This window comes from Marmota monax, unplaced genomic scaffold (genome assembly GCF_021218885.2).
Source record: "Marmota monax isolate L192 unplaced genomic scaffold, Marmota_monax_Labrador192_F-V1.1 WCK01_AAM20220418_F8-fsc00346, whole genome shotgun sequence".
Taxonomy (NCBI): Eukaryota; Metazoa; Chordata; class Mammalia; order Rodentia; family Sciuridae; genus Marmota; species Marmota monax.
Genome location: NW_026692698.1, coordinates 818,268 through 837,351, shown reverse-complemented (window position 1 = coordinate 837,351; position 19,084 = coordinate 818,268). Strand labels below are relative to the sequence as shown.

At 41.9% G+C, this 19,084-nt stretch overlaps 2 protein-coding genes across 2 annotated transcripts; one reads left to right on the top strand and one right to left on the bottom strand.

The window, feature by feature from the left end:
• Positions 1 to 348: 348 nt before the first annotated feature.
• Positions 349 to 11,555, bottom strand: Rundc1 (RUN domain containing 1). Its single transcript, XM_046446604.2, has 5 exons — positions 11,023 to 11,555; positions 6,295 to 6,453; positions 5,076 to 5,274; positions 3,406 to 3,525; positions 349 to 2,871 (listed from the first exon to the last, which is right to left on the bottom strand). Exons 1-5 carry the CDS (start codon positions 11,518 to 11,520, stop codon positions 2,006 to 2,008), a joined length of 1,842 nt encoding a protein of 613 aa, XP_046302560.1. The 5' UTR covers positions 11,521 to 11,555; the 3' UTR covers positions 349 to 2,005.
• A 185-nt stretch (positions 11,556 to 11,740) lies between these two features.
• Positions 11,741 to 18,128, top strand: Ptges3l (prostaglandin E synthase 3 like). Its single transcript, XM_046446606.2, has 7 exons — positions 11,741 to 12,068; positions 12,404 to 12,517; positions 12,624 to 12,690; positions 12,790 to 12,888; positions 15,574 to 15,663; positions 16,565 to 16,618; positions 17,101 to 18,128. Exons 1-7 carry the CDS (start codon positions 12,061 to 12,063, stop codon positions 17,134 to 17,136), a joined length of 468 nt encoding a protein of 155 aa, XP_046302562.1. The 5' UTR covers positions 11,741 to 12,060; the 3' UTR covers positions 17,137 to 18,128.
• Positions 18,129 to 19,084: the final 956 nt, after the last annotated feature.

Here is a 19,084-nt window from a genome sequence, read left to right as displayed (position 1 = left end):
AAACTAAAGTTGAGGGGTTTCACAGTCTTTGCAGAGAAACTACATAAAATACTATGATTTTATTAGCAGCCACAGATGTACCATTTTTCACAATTTTTTTTTTTTTGTGGTGCTGGGGATGGAACCCAGGGCCTCATGTGTGCTAGGCAAATGCTCTACTCTAAGTTACATTCCCAGCCCCTTACACTTATCTTGTTTCATAGGAAAATTAGACTAATTCTAATGAAATATCAATAATGTACCTTAAATAAGTAATGATGCTGGAAAAGTTTAAGTTAAAATGTCCTACATAATAGTGCAGAAACTAAGTGCAGCTGGCAATTTCATACATGAAAATAATGCTGAATATTTAGTGTTTGGAGCAATATATTTTACCCATCTTTGGACAGTCCTGGAGCAGTACCCACCACAAGCTGAATGAAAGAGAAACTAAAAAGGCTAAAATATTGAAGACCCAAAAGGACCACTCTAGAGTCAGTTAATAATGAAACACTGGTCTGTAAACAGTGATCTGCCATAGTTCCAATCCCCAATGCAGTCCTCACTGCAAGATCAGATCTCTTCCATCATTTAGCCTCCAGGACAAGTGGTGCTTAGAGATTCACAACCCAGGGTGCATAGCCCCTAGTTATTGATACCTACTCCTATACATATTTGAGCAGCAAGAATTCTCTTGAGAAGTATATCTTGAAAACATTTCCTTCAACAGACCGTCAGTCTTATTGAGAGGAACACAGAAGAAAGTACTTGCTAGAGGACATAATATCAGACGTGGGTTCCCATTCCTCATAAACAACAACAAAAAAAAAAACCCTGTTTGCACTATGAGGACTACCTTATCAGGAAGATTTCAGTTCTTACTATTCAAGAAAAGAGGCTTATATTAACTTGTGGTTAACTCCCTTTAAAAAGTTATTTTCAACCAGGTGCAGTAGAGCATGCCTATAATCTCAAGATACTCTGGAGCTGAGACAGAAGGATCAAAAGTTCAAGGTCAGCCTCAAGAACTAGGCAAGACCCTGTCTTAATATAAAAAATAAAAAGGGTTGCGGGTATAGCTCAATGATAAAGTGCCTCTGGGTTTAATTCCCAGTACTAAAAAAAAAAAAAAAAAAAAAAAAGAGAGAGAGAGAGAAATATTATTCTTAAATATTCACATTCTTAAAATTTACAGGAAGCCTTGGAATATACAGTCTTCTCTGATATTGGAATCAGGAAGAAAGAGGAATCAATATTTGTAAAAAGAATTTAAATTCTTGACCTAAACTTTCTAAATTTCAAACTTGTTTCATATAAAGGAAGATAGTTCCCAACTTGACTAACAGGAGTCTCAACACAAATATATCTCTGAAACAACAATTCATTCATGTTGTTACTTACTGCCATGGAATGATTAGAGCAACCCAAGTTTTCTAAATCTCAGATATGGCACAATAAGTTGAGACATTAGCTGTGTGCCCTGATTCCTTTTACAAAGGCTCAAACACATATGCCCACATGTACATTGCAGTGCATGCTGAGACAGAAAATTTTGTTTATTTATTGAACTAACCTAGAGCCTTGTTTATCCTAAGCAGGAGCTCTACCCCTGAGTCACACCTCTGACCCTGAAAACCTTTTTATTTTACTTTATTTTTTGGTACTGGGGATTGAAACCAGGGGCACTCTGCTACTATGTCATATCCCCAACCCTTTTCATTTTTTATTTTGAGACAGAGTCTCTGTTAAGTTGCCAAGGCTGGCCTTGAACTTACGATCCTCCTATTTCAGCCTTCTGAGTCACTGGAATTATAGGCATATGCCACCGCAACCAGTTGTGAGAACCTTTTAAATAAGAGGGTCTCCAGCACATCTTTCCAAGATACTAACTTGATGGAGGGAAAATATTTTGCTGGCCACCTAAGCAGAGTATAGAAAAAATGTCTTTCATCCCTCCTCAGACCACTTTCTCTTATTCTAGAAGTCTAACACATCTACAGAGTGAGGAGCTGTCCAGGCAGTCTCATCAAAAGGCATCCTTGATGTTCTTCAGTTGGCGCACGGCTAAGTCCACAGGGAGGCTAAATTTGAGGCTGCTGAGGCGACTGAGCAGGTTGAGGGCACTCTCGAAGCCTGTGTGGGCCATATAGCTCCAGGGCTGGTAGTGTGGTTCAATGAGTGATCCTGACTTACAGATGAGGTTCACCCAGGATACTAGACGCTGTTCATTCAGGGCCATGCACACTAAGGCTTTCAGCTCTGAGTCTGCACTGCGCTTGAAAGGGTCATGCTCTGTCAGCACCATGTGGATGGCTGTCAGTAGACTCTGTTTGGGGGTCACAATAGTGCCACCCGTAACGGGCAGGGCAAAGGACTGGGACAGCTTCCGGGCTGGGGATTCCACATAAGCACGGCCGTTCTTAGCATGGTAGTACTTTACAAAGAGCTCCCAGGGATGCATGGTCTCAGGGGCTGAGGAGAAGGCTGGCAACAAACAAGCAATGGGGGCCATGACAAGGCTCATCCCAGGGGAAGAAGCATAGAGTCCATGGGCCAGCAGGTCCCTCACAGCCACTGTTAGTTCCTTCCGCACAGCCGTGGTCAGCTCATCCTTGCCTCCCAGAGAGAGGTCCTGGAGGTTGGCAGAGGTGATAACATGGTCATGTGACTGGTATCTCAAGGCTAACTGTTTCACTCTATCTACTGATACCTCCAGCTTCTTCAGTAAGGGGGAGTAGTCTCTGTCGGCCTGGCCTCTCTGCCATAGGGTTTGAGGGATCTGGCCTGTGGCACAACCAAACTGGCTAACAGCAAAGATCTGGAGCACAGCCAACGCTCTTCTCATCAGGTGTAGCCCTGTCTCCCGGACTCTCTTCACATCTTCTGTCTTCACTGTTTAGAAAAGATAATGGCTGGTCAGTAGGAGGCCATAATGGCACAGAGGAACATTCTGTAAGTAACAGGGTGAGATCAAGTCTTGCTTCTGTGCAATAGTATGTGTGACACACAAAGGCAAGACTCATCTAAGATGTAGTTGAACTGACTTATATTTTTAGTAATTGTGGCTGCATTGAGATAAAATTCATGCTTCACATAATTTACCCACTTAAAGTGTACAATCTAGTGGGTTTTGGTTTGTTTTCTTTTTGTTTGTTTTTTGATACTGGGAATTGAACCTAGGGCCTTGTGCATGCTAAGTAAGTATTCTACCATTAAGCTACCCATCCCAGCCCTGGTGTTTTTTTTTTACTATATTCAGTTGTGCAACCATTGTGGTAATCAATTATAAAATGTTTTGTTCATCCCCCTCCCCCCCAAAAAAAAATTCTGCACCATTAGCATTTCCCCATTTCTTCCCCATACCTAAACAATCACTAATCTACTTTCTGTCTCTATGGACTTTCCTGTTCTGGAAGGTGCACTTACTTTTGATGTTTCCTGGAGGCAGTCTGCTGCTGCCTGTTCTGGTGGAGCCATTTCCTGTCTTCCCACTGGCCTTGCACTCACACTGTCCACCACCTGTCTGTAAGGGGCTTCCTACTTCATCTGTAATCAGAAGTTACAAAGGTGAGACAGTTATTTAGTCTATGTGGCAAATTTTTAAAGGAAAAATACTATTTAATGATGTCAGGCTGGAGTTGTGGCTCAGTAATAAAGCACTTGCCTAGCCATGTGTGAGGCATGGGGTTCGATTCTCAGCACCACATGAAAGCAAATAAATAGGGGATGGAGTTGTGGCTCAGTGGTAGAGACCTTGCCTAGCATGCATGAGGCACTGGGTTCGATCCTTGGCACCACATAAACAAATAAAATAAATGTATTGTGTCCATCTACAACTAAAAAAAAAATTCAAAAAAAAAAAAAAAAAAGCAAATAAATAAAACAAAGGCATTGTGTCCATCTGCAACTAAAAAAATTTTAACAAATATTTAATGATATCTACTGTATGCCAAAAATCTTATAAATTCTTATTTCATTGCATAAAATAGTGACTGACATATTGTAGTTGGCTCAATAAATATTTGTTTAGTAAATGAAGCTTGAATAATCATTTTTCAGATGAGAGAAACTAAAGGGGGGGGGGTTGGAGGGGAAGGGAGGGGGCATGGGGTAATTAATGATGGTGGAATGTGATGATCATTATTATCCAAAGTACAGGTATGAAGACACGAATTGGTGTGAATATACTATGTATACAATCAGAGGTATGAAAAATTGTGCTCTATGTATGTAATAAGAATTTTAAGTATTCCACTGTCATATATAAATAAAAATAAATAAATAAATAAATAAATAATTGAAAGAAACAAAAGCAGTTAGTAACCCGCCCAAAGATATAAAGCCAGGAAGTGGCAGAACTGGAACTTTACCTGGTTCTAAAACCCATGTTCCTTCTACTCTATCATGCAGGTAAGACCTCTTAAATAGTACATTAAGAACTAGCAATGTAACAGTGGTCCACTTTATGCTTTGAATGTAGCCCTTGCTGTTCTACTACTGCAACTTATTTTTAAAATGGACATGTTTCTTTCTCTTCCTCTCTCCCTGCTCCTCCCTAATCTCTCCTAGTCCCTAATCTCAGGGGAAAACAGGATTCCCCATTTTAAGCAGATTTACCTATCCTTGAGTACACACCCACCATAGGAACAAAGCAAGCCAGACTTTGGGGATGGTACCAGAAGATCTCAGAAATGACTATCTCCCATATTAACAAGTGAATTAGAACTCCAACAGAAAACAAGTGGAATGTAGCCTTTGAATCACCTCTTTTAAAAGCCCACTGTTCCTGCTGATGGGGGGAATCACAGCCTGTGTTTCTCCTTTGCTAGCAAAGCAATACAACTTAAAAAAAAAAAAAAAAGAACTAGCACCTTAGCCAGGGCCAGTGGTGCGTGGTGTATGCCTATAGTCTACTAGTCTACTTGGGGTGTGGGAAAATTGCTTAGACCCACAAATTCAAGGTCAGCCTGGGCAATACTAAGAGAACCAGTCTGAAAAAAGAAAAACATAACTGGTACCTTTAGGTATTAGTACTCAGAATAAATATAATTAGTATGACATCCATCCACCCTTCTATCTCCAATCTCTTCTCTGACCTTGGATAAAGCTGATGAACATCTCAAGATCTCGGATCTGGGTTTTCAGTTGCTCAACCAATTGTTCTTTCACTCGGGCTGGGTTGACAATTTGAGCCACTGCTGCATCCACACGCTGACGAAGCTCTTCAGTGGATAGGGAACTGATGTCCTCATTCAGATTCATGTCCAGTTTCTTTATTAACTCATCTATGATCACCTATCAGGACCATAAGCAATGAACATACACTTTAGAATTCTCAAAGGGTTAGAAAGAAGGGTTAGAAAGAAGAATCTTTTTTTTTCCCTTTTTTTTTTTAAGAGAGAGGTGAGAGACAGAGAGAGAGAGAGAGAGAGAGGGAATTTTATAATCATTATTTTTTAGTTTTTGGCAGACACAACATCTTTGTTTGTATGTGGTGCTAAGGATCGAACCCGGGCCGCACGCATGCCAGGCGAGCGCGCTACCGCTTGAGCCACATCCCCAGCCCCAGAAAGAAGACTCTTTTTTTTTTTTTTTTTTGGATTTTTAATATTTATTTTTTATTTTTCGGCGGACACAACATCTTTGTTTGTATATGGTGCTGAGGATCAAACCGGGGCCGCACGCATGCCAGGTGAGCGCGCTACCGCTTGAGCCACATCCCCAGCCCCAGAAAGAAGACTCTTAAGCAAGGAGTATATCTTTAAATGGAAATCAAAACTCAGCAGACCTCCAAATTTGTGAGAATATCCAACTGTTGATCAAGATCAGGCTCTACTACTTTTAACATAACAAGAACCTTTAGTTCCTCTCTGATAGAAATGGCTCCTTTTACACACTGTAATTTTTTTACCAGGACAATCAGCTTTCACTCAGTAAAACAAAAGTATGAATAACCCAAAGAAGCCTCACATTTAGTTTCCTCTAAAGGTTTCCAAGAGAATGTATACTGATTTTTCTTAAAATCTTTTCTCTTCTTGCCTTACTTTAGACAACCAAAGGACAACTCTATAAAACATCAAGGTATATTACAGCACAAATTTTCGAGCAACATTATTAGAAACAATTTGAACATGTATTTTCCATGTGTAAATAAAGAATGGCTCTATATGAGAGTAAAATTTCCTTTTGATTTGAACCAGTAGGGATTCTCAGTGAGGCCACAGGTAAACTGAACTTGGAGAAGCTATTCTGGGAATGTTGGCAGGGACAAGTTAACCTTGTGTAATGATGGAGGTGCCTCTGAGGCCTGCTCACCCTCTGTCTTTCCAAGACCACAGATTGAGGCAGGGAGTCGTAACTGCCCTCTTGATAGGCAAATGTTTCCAGGTCATCTAGCTGAGTCTTGAGCTGTAATATCAGTTCCTTCTGTTTCTCCCTCTGGGTTTCCAGACGCTCTTGTTTTTCCCGCTCACTCTAAGAAAAGAAAAATACTTGGTCCATTTCACAGAAGAGAAACTCAGGACACATTAAGAATCTTTTTGGTTGGCTATGGTTATGCACATCTGTAATCCCAAAACTCAGGAGCATGGCAAGTTTGAGGTCAGCCTCAGCAATTTAGCAAGGCCCTAAGCAAAATAGTGAGACCCTGTCTCAAAATGAAAAATAAAGAGAGCTGGAAATGTAGCTCAATGGTAAAGTACCCCTATATTCAATCCCCTGTGCCAACAAAATAAAAACACCCCCCTCAAACCAATAATGATCAGGAAAATATGAAACACTCAATTGACAAGATAGGTCGAAAGTAATAATAATTATTCCACCCAAGGTGATTTATTTATTTATTTTGAAACAGGTCTCACTGTGTTGCCCAGACTGGTCTTGGGCTCGTGGGCTCAAGTGTTCCTCTTATTCCAGCACCTCCCACCAGCAGCTAGGACTATAGGCTGGGTGCACCAGCTATAGGGCAATTTATTATATACATGTTTTCTTAAAGAAGTTCTGGCGCTGGAGGCATAGCTTGGTGATACAGCACTTGCCTAGCATATGCAAGCCCTGTATTTGATCCCCAGCACTGAAAAAAAAAAAAAAAAAAAAAACTCACAAAGTGTCTGTCCTTTATTGGAAACAGGATATAAATACAAAGAAGTCTTTTGTTAAAACTTTTTGTTTTTTAAAGGTCTAGTTGGGATAGAGACAACCCGTTCTTAGCCAAGAGTGCCTCCCAGGAATTAAACATGCCATCATCCACAACCAAAGACCATAGCTTAACTCCTGAATACCTTGTGCAGCTAAATTTTGCAAGAGAATCTGGGGGTCAGGTTTAAAGAAAGGCTTTTTAACTCATAACCAATTTTCTTAAGGTTCAAATCTCCTCCATTTCCTCTGATAAGATTATAGGATACTTAAAAAAAATTAAAACAATCAAATGAAGGTGCCAATGAGAAACATCTACAAGTAATGGGGTGGGAAGGTCAGGATCACTGTTATTTATTTATTTGTGGGCAGTGCTTTGGATCCAACCCAGGGCCCTATGCAATCTACTACTAAGTTATGTATCCCCAGCCCCTTGTTTTGTTAAGTCTGGTTAAGATCTTCTAGAAGTAATTCCTTTTTTTGCTATTGGCTACCAGATAATTTCTACACTTAAATTATTAAAAAATCTTCAAGATGGTAAAGTGCTGCTAATATATTCTTAGATACTGGCTTTTCCTTGCCTTTCTTGACTATCAAAACCAAAAAAGCAGGTGCTGGGGGCATAGCTCAGAAGTAGAGCACTTCTCCTGAATATCTGAGGCCCTGGATTTGATCCCAGCACTGCAAAACAAATAAATTTAAAAAAATAAAATTTAAAAAAGCTAAACCGGCAAGTTATTTGTAGGTATAAGGCTACATTTTAAACTAGAAGTCTATAACAGTATTAAATTTAACCTTAAAAAGGTACTTACCAAGCCCTCCAGAAGTAATGCATGAGAGAAAAAAATGAAAAGCAACAAATTTAACTTTTCGTTCAAGTATTTATAAAGCAATCCTCTTGCATTAGCTTTGCTCAACACAAAAGCAAGTCTTTCTTTAGGATACCCTTCTCCAAACCTTTCTGTTACAGTTTTTTCCTGGAATCCTGTCCTCTTTCCCCTACTTCGTAAAGTCTTAGCTTGCCTTTAAGAAGTTTTCCTGATTTCTCCAGGCAGGATGAATAATTTCCTCCTCAGTATTTTGCACACACTTTTATGATTCTGCCTCCAGTAATTTCTCAGCTTCTTAAGGGTAAGGGCCTTGACTTTGATTACCAATACCAAGTACAGTGACCAGCATAGGATGAGTTCTCAGTACTTTTTTTTCCTCCCAGTACTGGGGATTGAACCCAGGGGTGATGTACTTCTGAGCTATATCTCCAGTCTTTTTTTAATTTTTGGTTTGAGACAGGATCTCCACAGGTTGCTGAGGCTAGCCTCAAACTTGAGATTTTCCTGCCACCTCAGCCTCTTTAGTCACTGGGGTTTCAGGTGTGTACCACTGCTCCTGGCTTCTCAGTACCTATTTGTTACATGTTACTGAACTAAATTAGGTAGTGAATGACAAATTCCAAATAATGAACTCTGACTGAAGGAAGTTATCTAACTAGCCTAAGGAGAAAGACCTGGGAAAATAGACTTTATTTCTGTTTTCATTGTATCCCAACTTTGTGAAGCCAAAGAAGAAAGAAATCAGACATAAATCATAATTCTGTTTTCAGGACTAAATCTGCTGAATTCTATCTCTTGCTATGGTAGCTATGGTATGATATTTGCTGGAGTGTGGGGCAATAAATTTAATAGGAGAGAACAATGAGCTCTGGTGCAAAGCAGGAAATAATAGATATCATTCCTAGTGTGAACTGAGATACAATATTGGCTTAAAAAAATTGGGGAGACTGGGGATGTAACTCAGTCATATGGCTTTGCCTAGCATTCGTGAGGCCCTTGGTTCCATTCCCAGCACTATCACCAACACAACAACAAAATGGAACCAATAAGTAAATTATTCAGTTCAAAGATGTCCCCCACTTAGTTACTACCTGTTCACAGGTCAACATATGCACATAAGATTCTATCTGTTTATTAGGTAGACCCGCTAGTTTTTTTTTTTTTTTTTAAGTGTTACCCTGAGAGACTGAGGCAGAAGGATCTCAAGTTCAAGACCAGCCTCAGCAATTTAGTGAGACCCTGTCTCAAAATAAAAAACCATCTGGGCATGGTGGCACATGCCTATAATCCTGGTGAATTGGAAGGTTGAGTCAGGAGTGCGAAGTTGAGTCAGGGACACTCTACCACTGAGCCATATTTCCAACACTTTTTATTTTTAATTTTGATACAGAGTCTCATTAAATTGCTGTGGCTGGCCTCCTCTTGCCTCAGCCTTCTAAGTCACTGGGATTACAGGCATGAGCCACCACCCTAGTTAGGAGGACAGCAAGTTTGTGGCCAGCCTTGGAAACTTAGGCCCTGTTTCAAAAGAAAAAATATAAAAGGTCTGGGGAGGCTCAGTAGTAGAGCACCCCTGGGTTTAATTCCACAGTATCAAAAATAAATAAATAAATAAACAAAAATCAATAAATAAAAAGGGCTGGAGACTTTGCTCAGTGGGAGTCACACCCCTGAATTCAATTCCCAGTACTGCAAAAAACAACTGATTAAAAACATTTTTAAAATAAATAGTGCTACACTGTTTCTGAAAGTGAAAATGAACAATGAAGTGTGCCATATTCACATAGAATCTTTGGTGCTTTTCCATCCTGAAATGGACCTTGCAAAACTAATTCTCTTTTCTAATCTTCAAGTCTGGCAATTTAAGGTGGCTATTCCTTGTGTACTTATCTGTGGATGTGGAAAAAAGGGTGGAACAGTAAATACAGGATTGCACTGAAAACTGTTCTGATTAAAATAAGTCAATATCTGCTGCTGATAAACTTTGTTGGCTAAAATCAATTTGAGTGGGAAGAAAGCCACACGTGAGTTGTAATTTGAAGAGTAAAAAGGCAGTGTGTTTCAACGCCTCCAACAAGCTACCTACATGAATTCACTTCCAGAGATTCAAAACTTGTAAGGAAACTTTTTCTTGGTGTGGAATACATAGTTTCATTGCTTCTCAACGCAGGGAAACTGAATCCATCTTGTCAGTTACTAGAGGACCTCATTTAGAATATCTAGTTATTAAGCAGGATGAAAGAGCAGTTTGAAAATACCAATGTTAGGATTTTTTTTTTTTTTTTTTTTTTTTTAGAGAGAGAGAGAGAGAGAGATAATTTTTTAATATTTATTTTTAGATTTCGGCTGACACAACATCTTTGTATGTGGTGCTGAGAATCGAACCCGGGCCGCACACATGCCAGGCGAGCATGCTACTGCTTGAGCCTCATCCCCAGCCCCAATGTTAGGAAATTTATATAATCAGGTGTCATGTTTTTTTCAGTTAATAGGAGATTGTGCTGTTCATCCAAGTTCTCACCAGATAAGAGGGTATAAAGATTAAAGACTACCTAGATTTACAGGAAAGCACAGAAATTAATCTAAATTTCCACGGATTCCAGTTCACTTTCCAATTCTAATCCCCATAGTCAGAGTACCCCATCAACAAAAGTGTTTAAGACTGAGAGTGTAGCTCCATGATAGATCCCGTGCGTAGCAAGCGCAAGGCGCTGGATTCAATCTCCAGCACCAAAAAAGGTGGCCAGGATTTTTTTTTTTTTTTTTTTTAATGAGGAGCGGGTAAGGTAAGTGGGAGCACCGCTGCACTCGTTGTCCCGTTGTCTTCTCAAAACTCTGCTCCCTCTCCTCGCATCATCAGAGCACTTTTCCCATACCTTCAGTATGCACCTCTCACAAGTTCCCTGGCCGCTTAGTTCTCTTATGCCATCCACATCTGGCTCCAGTCTCCCTGTCTCTGACATATCCATAACCGCCTAGTTGAATCTGTTCTCTCCTTTATACTTCCGTCTGCGTTAGCAACGCCACTCACTTAACTCCCTATTCCTAAATCTCTTGGGGCCCAGCCCCGGCGGCTCACCTGGTCCTCGCCCCGCAACCGTGGCCGGTCCCCGGGCAGCCTGTCGCCCTCGTCGCTGGCAGGGTTCCCGGGCCCCTCGTAACCCAGGACGTGAGGGCAGCCGCGGAAGGCGAATTCTTCCAGCTCGCGCAAGAGGCGCTGCTGCTCCGCCGGTGCTCCCCGCACCACCTGGCGCAGGCGGAACTGCACCTGCGCGAAATGCGAGGACAGCGCGAGTAGCGCTGAATCCAGCCGCCGCCGCTCGGCCCGCAACCGCCGCAAGGTACAGCTGGGCGAGTCCGGCGGGGAACCCCGGGCCGTGCCGGGCTCCTCGGCTGCCGCCTCTTCCGAAAATGCAGACACCCCAGGCCCGGTCTCGGCCACCGCCCCTACTGGGGCCCAGCGCACCGCCTCGCATGGTGGCAGCAATTCCTCTTCCTCCTCCTCTTCGTTCTTTGCTTTTGCCTCAACAGCCGCCACCACCGCTACCGATTCCTCAGCAGCGTCCACAGCAGCCATCTTTCCGGAAACACTGCTGAACGTCAGCCGCGCCCCCTTACTGCCATGGCAACGGCGCGCAGGCAGGGAAAAAGGGGAGGAGTGGAGGGCGGGGCTTAAAATTGGGTCGTACCCGAGGGCAGTCCTCCCGAGGGCAGTACGCCCCTCAGGGACTTCTTTCGAGCCAATAATTTTCTCCTGAGCGCCTATTCTGAATTAGGCAGAGAGTACTAAAAGTTGGAGAAACAGGTAAATGAAGCCGAGCACACGCCATTCCCTGTGTACAGAGTCTAGGATGGCCCTTTCCTGGTTTAAGCGGGTGCACAGTTTATTCCTCATCTGTACATTTCTGTAGATTTTGAGAGGTTAAAGTCTACAGGTTTTAAACTCTCCCAGAATCCCTCCAGAGTGCAGATCTCTAGGCAGTGGAGCCACATTCCCCACCCTCTCAACCCTTCCCTCGACCATATAAGGAGAGGCAGCTGCTGGGGGCGTCCCCAGTATCTAAAGATAGAGGCTTTTGCCTGGGACTCCAAATGCCACTGGGCAGGTGGAGCAGCCATGGCACGGTAAGTGTTTCCGGCCTTGGTACTGCCCCTTTCCCTCCGCCCTTTTCCCTGGAGATTCCCTTCCAGTCTAGTGCGCACCCCAGGTTCAGTGAGGCCCATGGGAGCCCAAGACCCCAGAACTCTGTAACTTGTAGGGTGAGTTTTGATTCGACCTAGGTTCACCCTCACCACATCTACGCACTCCCGTCACTCCCTTCCTCCCCCTCTGTCTTGTATTGCTCCACTTTAACAGAACTGCGGCACCGAACGTTCCTTTAAGGTCCCATCCCTCATCTTACCCAACTGCCCTATATTCCCTTCCCCACACTTATGAAGCCCCACCACACTCCTCTCAGGCAGCATGCCCGGACCCTGTGGTATGACAGGCCCAAGTATGTGTTTATGGAATTTTGTGTTGAGGACAGCACGGATGTCCATGTGCTCATTGAGGATCATCGCATTGTGTTCAGGTAATGGCCCTCCTCTATGAAGGGGCTCGCTTCCCAGGAACTTCTGTTTTCCTAATCCGCACCCCCACCCCCAGGCTCCCACATCTCAATTTCATTATTTCCGTAGCTGCAGGAATGGTGATGGAGTGGAGTTGTACAACGAGATTGAGTTCTACGCCAAAGTGAACTCCAAGGTGAGGGTGGGGTGCGTCAAGTAAGGTTTGGATGGAAAAGGTGCCCAGGAGATTCATATGAAAACTCAGACCCTAAGAATGAGGCTTTCTATCTGGCAGGATTCCCAGGATAAGAGGTCCGGCCGCTCTATTACTTGCTTTGTGAGGAAATGGAAGGAGAAGGTGGCCTGGCCCCGGCTCACCAAGGAAGATATCAAGGTGTGTGGGGAGTGGCTTGCTCCTTGTGTGCTCTCTGTTTATGTTCATCCTCTGGGATTGCCCTTGCTTCCTTTCCAGTTAATATTCAATGACTCATCAGGCCCTGCTTCCTACTCAATATACTGCCCTCCCTCACCCACATCCCCAGTACTAGGAACTGAACCCAGAGTGCTCTCTCACTGAACTACATCCCCAGCCCTTTTTATTTTTATTTATTTAATTTTTTAAAATATAGATGGAGCCTCGCGCGGTGGCACATTCCTGTAATCCCAGCGGCTGGAGAGGCTGAGACGGGAGAATAGCAAATTCAAAGCCAGCCTCAGCAATGGTGAGGCGCTAAGCAACTCAGTGAGACCCTGTCTCTAAATAAAATACAAAAATAAGGCCGGGGATGTGGCTCAGTGGTTGAGTACCCCGAGTTTAACTCCCGGTACCAAAAAACAAACAAAAAAACAAAACAAAGATGGAGGTTTATTTAGGAAAGTAAACATATATTAAAGGAAGAATGGGGACAATCTCAAGAGAGACGCCTTGGGTGTAAAGCAAGGAATACACATTCAAGGGAGAATGCAGGCTATCTCCAGAGGGAAAGACAGTCTTTATTTATTATTTTGAGATAGGGTCTTACTAAATTGCTGAGGCTGGTCTCTAACTTGTGATACTCCTGCCTCAGTCACCACTATACCTGGCTGACCTCCTAAATATTTTTGAAATTATTACTTCCTCCTGGTTCAGACCTCCTCCGTCAGTATTTTTTGGGAAGTTTTTACTATTATTATTATTATTAGTTGTAGAAGGATGCAAAACCTATATTTTATTTATTTTGATGTGGTGTTGAAGGTGGAACCCAGTGCCTCACACGTGCTAGGCAAGCATTCTACCCCTGAGCTACAACCCCAGCCCCTTTGGGGAAGTTTGTTGCATATTTTTTGCCCCATCCACAATCCATCCTCTGTGTTGCTCCAAGCAGACTGTCTAAAACATACCTTAACCTTAACACTTTCCCACATAAGACCCTCCAGTGGCTTCTCCCCTTAAGATTGAAAGTTCAGCTGGGCATGGTGATGCATGCCTTTAATCCCAGCTACTGGGAGGCTGAGCAGAATGATCACAAGTTCAAGGTCAACCTGGACAATTTAGTGAGACCCTGCCTCAAAGTAAAATATAAAAAGGATGTTAATCTAGGACAATGATAGAGCACTCCTGGGTTCAGTCCCTAATACCCAAAACACAACAACCACAAAAAACCCAAAGCTTGAAAATTGGCCACCTGCTGGATGAATCTGACTTTTTTCACATTTATTTTAATATTTTTCACAGTGTCAATTTTTTTTTCCTTTAGTACTAGAGATTGAACCCAGAGCCTCATGCATGCTAGGCAGATACTCTTCTACTGAGCTATATCTCTAACCCTTTTAAAATTTTTTATTTTTATTTTTGAGACACAGTCTCATTAAATTGCTCAGGTTGGCCTTGAACTTGTGATCCTTCTGCCTCAGCTTCCTGAATCACTGGTGTGCACTACCATTACCTGGCATAAAAATTGTTTTGATTGGTTACATTTACATTTTTTATTGCTTGCTGGCATTTAAAAATGTAAGATATTTTATCTACAAATTCATATTATTAGCTTCTTTGCAATTTGGGAGAATCTGGTTATGCTAATATAAATTCCCAAATGCTGAACAGAAGCTTTAAATGGGGTATACACTTCACCTCAGGTTACTCTTTTTCATTACCTCCCTGACCTTTTTTTTAGGTATTTGAGCTGTAACTCCTGCCCTTTGGGTTGAATTCCAAGTACTGTAGCAAGGCAAGAATCCCATCCCATACTTTCTGGCTCCATGTTTACATTCCAGACACAGCAAGCTATTTGCAGTGTTTTGTTTCTGTGGTTTTTTTGTTTGTTTGTTTGTTTGTTGTACAAACTAGGTTTTCCTCACCTTTGTAATTTTGCTCAAGCCATGTCTTTTTCCTGAAAATCTACCACCATTCTTGCCTTCACCTACCTAACCCCTGCATATCCTTAAAGGCCCTGCTATTCCAAGAAGTATGGGTTCCCCTACCTTCTTTCTGGGTTCCCATGGTATCCCCTGTTTCATCCTACCACCATACTTTTCACACTGTGTGCAAGACTGTCTGTGGATTTTTTTTTTTAATGTATCTTTCCCCCACTTTCTTCCTGATGGCTGAGACAGTCTGTTGAACATTTTTATAATCCCAGTACCAAACTCAGAGTCTGACCCATAGTGTATGTTCAATAAATATTGTTAAATGAATGTGTGAATGATGTCTTCCCTATATAAATGAGGACACTTTGGAACATGGGCCTCAAAGTGTCACCTCTGATTCCAGGGAATGCCACTTGTCTGTCTTGATTGACTAACTCCTATGATGCTTTATGATATTTTTCCAGATGTGTTGTCCCCCTAAGGGCAGGGCTTCTGTGCTTTTACAGATCCTGTCATTTCTGGCATTGTGCTCAGCAGCTAATAGATTTTTGGTAAATATTTGTGGATGCCAATGACAACATGTCAGCCTGGAGGGGAGTTGGTCAGAAGGGATGCTGTTGGGAATACTATACCGCATTGACCCTCTTACCCTTCTATGCACATACTGATAATCTTTTCATGCATTCCTGATGCTGCTCTTCCTGCCTGTGACTCTCTGTATTTCCTCTTGAAGCCAGTGTGGCTGTCTGTGGACTTCGATAACTGGAGAGACTGGGAAGGGGATGAAGAGGTAGAGCTGGCTCACGTGGAGCATTATGCAGAGGTAAGAGATATAGCACTTGCTGGGTTTTGCCCATCTTGGTCATTCTCTGTGTCTTTCTGCATACATTTCTCTGGAGAAGTGTCATCAGGACCAAGCAGGGATAGTCAAGCATCCTTAGTAGGTTATTCATTGGTGCTGTTACTCTTTACACATTTCATGCAGTGTTTAGTAGGGATGAGAGGAATAAACATTAGTGTGAAATTATATATAGATTCAATTACTATTCATAGAGTAGCCTGTGTTCTGAACAAGTTTAGCAAAATTGCTTCCCATAGTACTTACATTCTTGTCTTTTATTTTCTTTGTGTTTTTTTTTTTCTTCCTGAGCCAGAACATTTCATGGGAAGCTAACACCAAACAGTATAAAGTGTGTATCATGGGTTGAGGATGTAGCTCAGTGGTAGTGCTTGCCTAGACTGTGTGAGGCCATGGGTTTGATCCCTAGCACTGTTGAGAAGGGGGTGGGATATGAATCTGGATTAGTAAGGGTAAAGACTATGTGTATTTAAGTTTACTTTTTTTACAATGAACTTTTGTTTTTTTAATTTTTTTGTATGGGGATTGAACCCAGGGGAACTTAACCAGTGATCCACATTCCCAGCTATTTTTTAATATTTTATTTAGAAACAGGGTCTCTCTGCATTGCTTAGGGCCTTACTACATTGCTAAGGCTGGCTTTGAACTCACGATACTCCTGCCTCAGCCTCTTGAGCTGCTGGGATTATAGACATGCACTACCTGACAGGCTCCAGTTAATTTCAGTGATGTGTTACAGGTTTTGAAGATGGGAGTAGTTGTCTGGCAGGCTCTGGCTGGAACCATTCTTCTGTAGTCCATCAGTATGCAGGTTATCCTTCCCTCACCCTCCTTGACTCTTGGGACTATTTTTTCTTCCCATTAGCTTTTGAAAAAGGTCAGCACCAAGAGACCTCCACCTGCCATGGATGACCTGGATGTAAGTAATGCCTTTCCCGCCACTCTTCAGTTTCTTTTTAGGCCTTAAAAAATAACACACTAGAAAGTTTCTATCCCGGTCTCTAGCACACAATAGTTCTCAGTGCATATTAACCAAATTTGAATTTGACAAATGTTCTGCAAGTTTTAGAAAACCAAGAGCGTCCTCCCTTCCATCTCCCTCCCTCCTTCACCATCCTAGAGCAGATCTGGTCTTGTTGAGCATCTTTACAGCTGTAGGATTAGTAGAATTATTGAAATTCTGGAACTAAGTGATGCATAATAGAGTGCTGTTTATTGAGTGCCAGGGTTTATTTTATTATCCAAAGTTAAAATCCTTCATTATTAGCCTCCTAAGAAGTATGTTTTAGAAGGTAACAGAAAGGAAACATGGAGAGTAGGCAGCCGCGAGCAGCATTTATAAACATAAATGTTCATTTTTTGTAGAGCCTACAGGTGCTTTGTCTTTTTTTCTCTCCCCAGGATGATTCTGACAGTGCTGATGCAACAAGTAATTAACTTTCTGTGACAGCAGAGCTGAGAGGAGATTATAACTGCTTTCTGTTGCTCTGAAGAGTCGTGGTCTGGACCTTGTCAGCTCTTTGGCTGTGCACCAGGGTCCTTTGAGATCTCTGAACTTCCCTAGAAGTTCTTTTTTTTTTTTTCCCCTAAATATTTATTTTTTAGTTTTAGGTGGACACAATATCTTCACTTCACTTTTATGTGGTGTTGAGGATCGAACCCAGTGCCTTGCGCATGCCAGGCGAGCACGCTACCACTTGAGCCACATCCCCAGCCCCTATAAAAGTTCTTTATTAAGTGTTCCTCTTCATACTTTATGTCTTCCTACTGTGCACTTGACTTTGGTGCTTCATCAAGATAGCAGGATAGAGGAAGAGTAGACGGGGTTGGCCGGGGGCTTCTAACTTCTTACTGATTTATTTATAAGATCTATGTTTGGGATGCTTGGTTATTTGAGATTTACATATATGTGATAGAGCAAGAGCCAAAGAGGAAACAGATTATAATAAATCTCTAGGATGGTTCTCCATCTTCCTCTTGGTGGAAAGCCTCTTCTGCTTTCAGAGTTTCTCTTAAGAATGTAGGGTAGGGCTCAGAGATTCTGGTCCTCACTGAGGTTGGAAGACAAAAGATATTAGGGACAGGCTTATAACCAACCCAAGGACTTCCTCTTGCCTGTATCTGGGCTTGGTCCTTCTTAGAACCAAGTGTGTGTGTGTGTGTGTGCGTGTCACCTTAGGCCAAGAGCAGGGTGCAGGTCTATAATTCCAGTGGAAGCTGAAGCAGGAGGATTGCAAATTTGAGGCCAGCTTTAGCAATTTAGCAAGACCCTAAGCAATCTAATGAGACCTTGCCTCAAAATAAAAAAAATAATAAAAGGGCTAGAGATACAGCTCAGTGGTAAAATACCCCTGGGTTCAATCCCCAGTACCAAAACAAAATAAAAGAAAAACCCAAGCAAACTAAATAAACTAAACCCAGCCACCTCAGCTTCCTGCATCCATAAATCTTTTCACATTTTCAAAACTAATTTTTACTCTAGTTAATGTCTATATCTGTATACTCTTCCATTTAACAGGTTCTTCATTCATCCATAAATACCTTTTTTTAAAAAATATTTCTTTTTAGTTGTTGATGGACCTTTATTTTATTTATTTATATATGGTGCTGAGAATCAAACCCCACTTGCTAGGCAAGTGTGCTATCACTGAGCTACAACCTCACACACCATTCATAAATATCTTTTGAGTGCCAAATGTGTTCAATGACTGTGACTTAAAACAAATGTAATATCCATAGACCTTGCTCTTTGAAGTCATAGTTTATTTGTACTGGGGATTGAACCCAGGGGCACTTAACTGCTGAGCCATATCCCCAGTTCTTTTTATTTGTAATTTTGCTACAGGGTCTTGCTAAGTTACTTAGGATCTCACTAAGTTTTTGAGGCTGGCTTTGGACTTGCAATCCTCCTGCCTTAACCTCCCAAATTGCTGGGATTACAGATGTAGACCATGACATTTGGCCCTGAAGTCATAGTAAAGTATTAAGATTTGTTTTTAAAAGTAAGTTTTACGGGCTGGGGTCATGTCTCAGTGGTGGAGCACTTGCCTAGCGTGTGTGAGGGGCACTGGGTTCAATTCTCAGCACCACATATAAATAAATTAATTAGATAAAGATCCATTGACAACTAAAAAAAAATTTAAAAAGTAAGCTTTAAAACTTATATAAGCAATATATATGGACATAGTTTAAAAAATGAAATTGTGTAGAAGCTGAGCATAGTGGTATGCATACCTGTGATCCCAGTGACTTGGGACGCTGAGGCAGGAGGATCACAAGCTCTAGGCCAGCCTCAGCAATTTAGCTAGACCTATCTCAAAAAATAAAAAAGGGCTCAATGGTTAAGTGCCCCTGAGATTAATCCTCAATATAAATAAATAAATAA

Bases quoted from the DNA above. Each gene is read 5' to 3' on its own strand.
- Rundc1 (XM_046446604.2), bottom strand. From the start codon at position 11,520: ATGGCTGCTGTGGACGCTGCTGAGGAATCGGTAGCGGTGGTGGCGGCT. The intron at 5,275-6,294 runs GTGAGCAGGCCT...TGGTCCTGATAG, and splicing joins TGGTCTTGGAAAGACAGAGG to GTGATCATAGATGAGTTAAT. The intron at 2,872-3,405 runs GTAAGTGCACCT...TTTTCTAAACAG, and splicing joins GCCTCCAGGAAACATCAAAA to TGAAGACAGAAGATGTGAAG.
- Ptges3l (XM_046446606.2), top strand. The intron at 12,691-12,789 runs GTGAGGGTGGGG...TCTATCTGGCAG, and splicing joins ACGCCAAAGTGAACTCCAAG to GATTCCCAGGATAAGAGGTC. The intron at 12,889-15,573 runs GTGTGTGGGGAG...TTCCTCTTGAAG, and splicing joins TCACCAAGGAAGATATCAAG to CCAGTGTGGCTGTCTGTGGA.